Raw genomic sequence first — 6,712 nt, forward strand, 5'->3', positions numbered from 1 at the left:
GAGCTGTGGGATGATATCAAGAACAGCATCCATGAAAAAAGCAAAAGGTCATTAAAAAGACAAGAAAGAAAGAAGGAAAAGACCAAAATGGACGTCAGAATCGACTCTGAAATTTGCTATTCAATGTAGAGATGCTAAAGCAAATGGAAGAAATGAAGAAGTAAAGGAGCTGAATAGAAAATTTCAAAGGGCAGCTTGAGAAGATAAAGTATTACAATGAAATATGCAATGGCCTGGAGTTAAAAAACCAAAAGGGAAGAACACATTCAGCGTTTCTGAAGCTGAAAGAAATGAAGAAAAAGTTGAAGCCTCAACTTGCAATATTTCAATATACTATTGACAAAATATTCAACGATGCAGAAAGCATCAAAAGAAGATGGAAGGAAGGGATATTCAATCATTTCAAGAGGTAGCATATAATCAAGAACCAATGGTACCAAAGAAGAATTCCAAGCTGCACGCAAGGCATTGGCAAAAAGCAAGCCTACAGTAATTGATGGAATACCAATCGAAATGTTTCTACAAACTGATGCAGCTCACTCATCTATGCCAAAACATCTACATAGCCAATTGATGGAAGGGATCCATATTTGTACTCATTCCAAAGAGAAGTGACCCAACAGAATGCAGAAATCATTAAACAGTATCATTAATATAACATGAGGTAAAACATTGCTGAAAATAATTTTTAAATGGCTACAACAGTACACAGAAAGAGAAGTGCCAGAAATTCAAACTGGATTCAGAAAAGGATGTGGAACTAGGGATATCATTGCTGATGTCAGATGGATCTCGGCTGAAAGCTGTTTACTTGTGATTTATTGATTATGCAAAGGCTTTTGACTGTGTGTGTGACTCATGGATAACAAACCATTGATAACATTGCAAAGAATTGGTATTCCAAAACACTCATGAGGAACCTGAACGTAGACCAAGAGTTAGCTGTTCAAACAGAACAAGTGGATACTGCATAGTTTACAATGAGAAAATACATGAGCCAAGGTTATATTCTTTCACTATACTTATTCAGTCTGTAATAATCCGAGAAGTTGGATTCAATGAAGAAGAATGTGGCAATAGGATTGTAGGATGACACATTAACAACCTTCAATGTGCGGATGATACAGCCTTGCTTGCTGAAAGCGAAGAAGATTTAATACTTACTGATGAAGATCAAAACCACAACCATCAGTATAGAATGCACCTCAATGTAAAGAAAACAAAATTCCTCAAAACTGGACAAATAAATAACATTATGATAAATGGAGAAAAGATTGAAGTTACCAAATACTTCATTTTCTGGGATCCTCAATCAACACTCATGGAAGTAGCAGCCAAGAAATCAAATAACAGATTGCATTAGGCAAATCTGCAGCACAAGGCCTTTTTAAAGTGTTCAAGAGCAATGATGTCAGATTGAAGATAAAGGTGTGCCTGACCCAAGCCATGGTATTTTTAATAGCCTCACATAAATGTGCAAGTTGGACAATGAATAAAGAAGAACACAGAAGAAGTGATGCATTGAATTATGGAGAAGAACTTTGGACTGCCAGAAGAACAAGCAAATCTGTGTTGGAGGAAGTAAAGCCAGAACATTCTTTGAAAGCCAGGATGGTGAAACTTTGTCTCTCATACTTCGGACATGTTATAAGGAGGGACAAGTCCCTGGGAAAGGGTATCATGCTTGGTAAAGTTGAGGGTCAGTGAAAAAGAGGGAGACCCCCCCAACCAGATGGATTGACACTGTGGCAGCAGCAGTGGTCTCAAGTGTAACAATGATTGTGAGGATGGCACAGGATAGGGCAATATTCTGTTCTATTGTGCATCAGGCCACTATAAGTCAGAACTGACTCAATGGCACCTAACAACAACAAACAACACTCAGACAAGCCACCACTCTTCTGTCAGTTTGTCATATTGTGGTGACTTGTGTGTTGCTGTGGTTTTGGAAGCTATGCCATAGGTGTTTAAAATATCAACAGATTCATCCATGGTGGATAGGTTTCAGTGGATCTTCCAAAGTAAGACAGACTAGGATAAAGGATCCAGCAATCTACTCATGAAAAATTGACCAGTGAAAACCTAATGAATAGGTGCAGAACATTGTGTTTGTTATATCATGTCAGAAGCTGAGTCCTTCAGGCTCAAAGGCACTCAAAATACAACTGGAGAAGAACTGTCTCTTCAAAGTAGAGTATTGTTAGATGCCATTGAGTCGACTCTGACTCAGAGCAACCTTATGCACAACAGTACAAAACACTGCTCAGTCTTTGCCATCCTCACAATCATTGTTATGCTTGAGCCCACTGCTGCTGCCACTGTGCCAGTCCTTAGTGATATTGATGCAGTAATGCTTTCAGGATCTTCATTTGCTGATGTGAAACAACTTAAAATGAGGAGAAACGGCTGCAAACATCCATCAGTAATCAAAATGTGGAATGTACAAAGTATGAGTCTAGAAAAACTGGAAAAAAGGAAACAGAATGGTTGAAGATTGACATCCTCATCATTAGTGAGCTGGAATGGACTGGTATTGGTCATTTTGAATCAGGCAACCATATAGTCTAATATGCTGAGAATGATAAATCGAAGGGGAACAGTATTGCATTTAGTGTAAGAGAAAAGAATTCATCAGTATTGGAGAAAGACTCATTAACAACCTGTGATAGGCAAATGACACAATCTTGCTTGCTGAAAGTGAAAAGGACTTGAAACACTTAGTAATGAAGAGCAAAGACTATAGCTTTCAATATAGATTACATGACAACATAAAGAAAACCAAAATCATACCATCTGAACCAGTCAGCAATATCACGTTAAATGGAAAAAAACACTGAGGTTGTCAAAGATTTCATTTTACTTGGATCCATTTTCTAGGTCCACTGAAGCAGCAGTTAGAGAAATAAACGGTGTATTGCACTGGGAAAATCTGTGGCAAAAGATTTATTTAAAGTGATAGAAAACAAAGATGTCACTTTGAAGATTACTATATGCCTGACTGTGGTACTGTGGGGTAAGCAATGGATTGCAAGGTCAGTTTGAACCAAAGGTCAGAGGTTCAAACTCACTAGCCACTCCTTGGAAACCCTATACAAGGTTGCAGTTAGTTGAACTGAGGGCATTTAGCAACAACAAATGTGCCCGACTCAAGCCTGGTATTTTCAGTTGTTTCATATGCTAGAGAAAACGGGTCTATGAATAGGGAAGACCAAAGAAGAATAAATATTGCCTTGTGCTCTGTATACTAACTCATCCATTTCTCTATGTATTCATTCAACAAATATTTCTGAGCATTTCCTACTAATGTCGAAAAGTATTGGGAGCTGGAAACATAAAAATGAAGGACTGTGCCCTACTTAAGGATATTAAGTCTTGTGGGATCAACAGGTAAATCGTTAACTATAATGAAATGATTGTTGTTGTTGTTAAGTGCCTTCGAGTTGATTCTGACTCATAGCAACCCTGTATAGGGTTTCCAAAGAGTGGCTGTTGAGTTTGAACCACTGATCTTGTGGTTCAAACCAACTTTGCGGTGCAGTGCTTTATCCCACAGCGCCACACCTGGACTCCGTAATGAAATAATATCATGTTGTATATAAGAGTCCTGGTGTGCTGCTGTAAGATAAGCATCAGACTAGCTCAAACCCACTAGCTCCTCGAAGGCAGTTAACAACAAGAACAGCATGTGGCATAGGGAGAAGTAATAAATTCACCAAACATGGGGGTGAGTTTGTGTTTGGTAAAAGCTTCACAGAAGAAATGATGTTTGTGCTGGGTCTTTATTTCCATTTTAAAGATTAAGAATTAAGTTACTTTCCCATGGACTCAAGGCTACAAGTTGGGGAGTCTGGATTTGAACCCAGATGTTTTCTAAATCTAATGGACACACACTTAAACACTGCATTATTTTCTCAATCATAACATATCGAAACTTCATCAAATACTTTGGTAAGGACCAACCAAAATTTAAAATAACGATATTGCTTTTATAAATAAAATCTTAGATTTATTGCTATGATAAAGCAAAAAATGAATAACACTGGGAATTGTGTTATTTCCTATAGAATCCTTATAATCCAGAGTGGGTAAAGATAAGGTATGGAGCATGGTATCTGAACACCAAGTTGTGGAAAAAGCAAAGAGCAGATGAACCTCTGATCGACCCCAAAATCTTACTTAAAGCACAAGATGAGAATTTTAAAAAGGAACTGCAAAGAAAGGTATGACTATATGCTGGTATTTGCTCACTTGAATTGAAGGTTTGTGCAACTGTTACCTTCATACTGAAGTCAGAGTGCCTGGAGTGTTACCAACTCATTTCCAAAGAGCTGACTCCTACTCAGGATGACCTCATGTTACAGAACAGAACCGTGTTCTGTAGGGTATTCTTGGTTGCAATTTTCAAAGAAGCAGATTGTCTTTATTCTGCAACCCACTGGGTGTGTCGAACCACCAGCTTTTAGATTAGTAGCCAAGCACAAGCCATTTGGAGTGTTAGAAAGACTCCCAAAACTCTTATAGTGTGCATATTGAATTCATCAATGAAAAAGCCAAATCATTATATGAGGAATGTATAATAAGCAAGACTTGAAAATATGTGTCTGGGTGGTAGACACAATGTCTCTAAAGGTGGGACAGCCACCCACTGTAGCATTCTTGGAGCAATTGATTCAAATAGCAATATGACCTACTAGGACAACCTCACTGCTCAGATTGGGGTTCTTTCTCTTTGGGTAACCAATTATGAAGTTTGTTCCTACTGGCAGTAGTTGAATGTAAAGAACTCAAAAGAGTAGTCAGGAAACTTCATTCATGCAATTCAGTACTCAGAATTATAGGATCTGTCTGGGAGGAAGGGGACAAAGGGTCACTATGACCTAAGGGTCACTATGACCTAATAACAAGTGTTTGTGGATTTAATACATAAATCTATTTGCACCTAATAACAAGTGTTTGTGGATTTAATATATAACGTAAAACTATTGCAGTTGTGCTTTTTAAAAAATAGCAAAATATCACCAATGATTTAAATATTTAAAATAAAAAATAGTTATGCAATGAATTTTTATAATTGAAATAATTTATTTGATACAATTTCTATGCAGTCTGGTCTCACTGTCTGATTCTTTTAATGCTTTTATGGTGCTTGGATTTTAGTTTATTTTTAAATAATTTATCATAGACTGTTGTTGATATTGAGAATATACACAACAAAACATATACCATTTCAACAATTTCTGCATGTACAATTCTGTGACATTGGTTACAGTCTTTAGGTTGTACAACCATTCTTATCCTCTCCTTTTGAGTTGTTCCTTCCCCATTAACATAAGCTCATTGTCCCATAAGGTTTCCATCCAATCTTTCAAGTCACTGCTGTCAAGTTGATCCCATATTGATAGATCTTAAAAGGGCACAATGCTCAAGGCAGACATTCTTTACTAATTAAGCTAAAATAATGTTTGGTTTTAAGAAGACTTCAGAGGCTATTTTTGGTTTAATGCTTAAAAATTATATCAGGTCAATAGTTTCAGGAGTTTATCCAGCCTTCATGGCTCCAAAAAGTCTGGATTCCATTAGAGTTTTATATTCTGTTCTGCAGTTTCCCCCTGTTGATCAGGATTCCTCTATGGAATTTTAAAAATCAAAATGTTCAGTAATAGTAGCTGGGCACCATCCAGTTCTTTGGTCTCATGGAAAAGGATGCAGTTGTGCCACACATCCATTACCTCTTCCTATTCCTGACTCTTTTCCCATTGTTGCTCCAGGCAAGCAGAGACCAATTGTATCTTTTAAGACAGCAGGCAATACGAACTAGGAAGCAGAACAAAAGAACTTAATTAAGCCAATTTACTGTGATGTCCTATGAAACCATGACCCTACATGTCCAAAGCAAGGAACCAAATCCCATGAGGTGCTTGGTCTTACAGAATCAGCTTCAGCAGCTGTTCTTTTTATTATTATTTTGTAATTGTAAATATATCTGTCGCACAGCTTTTGACAGTTCAAATTTTTATAGGTGTACAACTTATCGATAGCAATTGTAATAATTGGCTGTGCAGCCCTATGCTTAGTCAATGTAAACTGAAACTCAAACCTCCATAAACAATAACTCACTGCCTTTCTCCCCTCCCTTTCACCCCAAAACCAAACTCATTGCCATCAAGTCGATTCCAACTCATGGTGATCCTATTTAGAGTTTCTGAGACTAGAAATCTTTATGAGAGCAAACAACGTCCTCTTTCTCCAATGGAATGGCTGGTGGTTTCAAGCCACCATCTCTACACATTTGTCTTTTCTTGACTTTAGATAAGTGAGGCTGTACAATATTTGTCCTATTGTGATTGCTGTATTTCACCCAGTGTAATATTAGGTATCAAATGTCATTTATCATTGACTGAGTAGTATTTCATTTTATACATGTACCACATTTCATTTATCCACTTATCTATTGATGCCACCACTTATCTGTTAGTTTGTCGTGCTGTAGTGACGTGTCACTTGCTGTGATTCTGGAAGATATGCCACCGGTATTTTAAATACCAGCAGGGTCACCCATGGTGGACAGGTTTCAGATGAGCTTCCAGACGAAGACAGACTAGGAAGAAGGAGTGACAAACTACTTCCAAATATTTAGTCACTGAAAACCTTGTGAATATCAGAGAAACACTGTCAGATATAGTGCTGGAAAATGAGGCCCTCAGGTTAGAAG

General features: G+C 37.5%; 1 protein-coding gene across 1 annotated transcript in view; it reads left to right on the plus strand.

Annotated features, from left to right (window-relative positions):
* Positions 1–6,712, plus strand: part of FAM47E (family with sequence similarity 47, member E) — a 69,797-nt gene that overhangs the window by 49,270 nt on the left and 13,815 nt on the right. The window contains exon 6 of the mRNA XM_006871605.1: positions 4,065–4,220. Coding sequence (XP_006871667.1) covers positions 4,065–4,220 — 156 coding nt within the window. The remainder of the gene's footprint in view (positions 1–4,064; positions 4,221–6,712) is intronic.

The sequence above is a fragment of the Chrysochloris asiatica genome, unplaced genomic scaffold, assembly GCF_000296735.1.
Source record: "Chrysochloris asiatica unplaced genomic scaffold, ChrAsi1.0 scaffold00169, whole genome shotgun sequence".
In the NCBI taxonomy this organism is placed as follows: Eukaryota; Metazoa; Chordata; class Mammalia; order Afrosoricida; family Chrysochloridae; genus Chrysochloris; species Chrysochloris asiatica.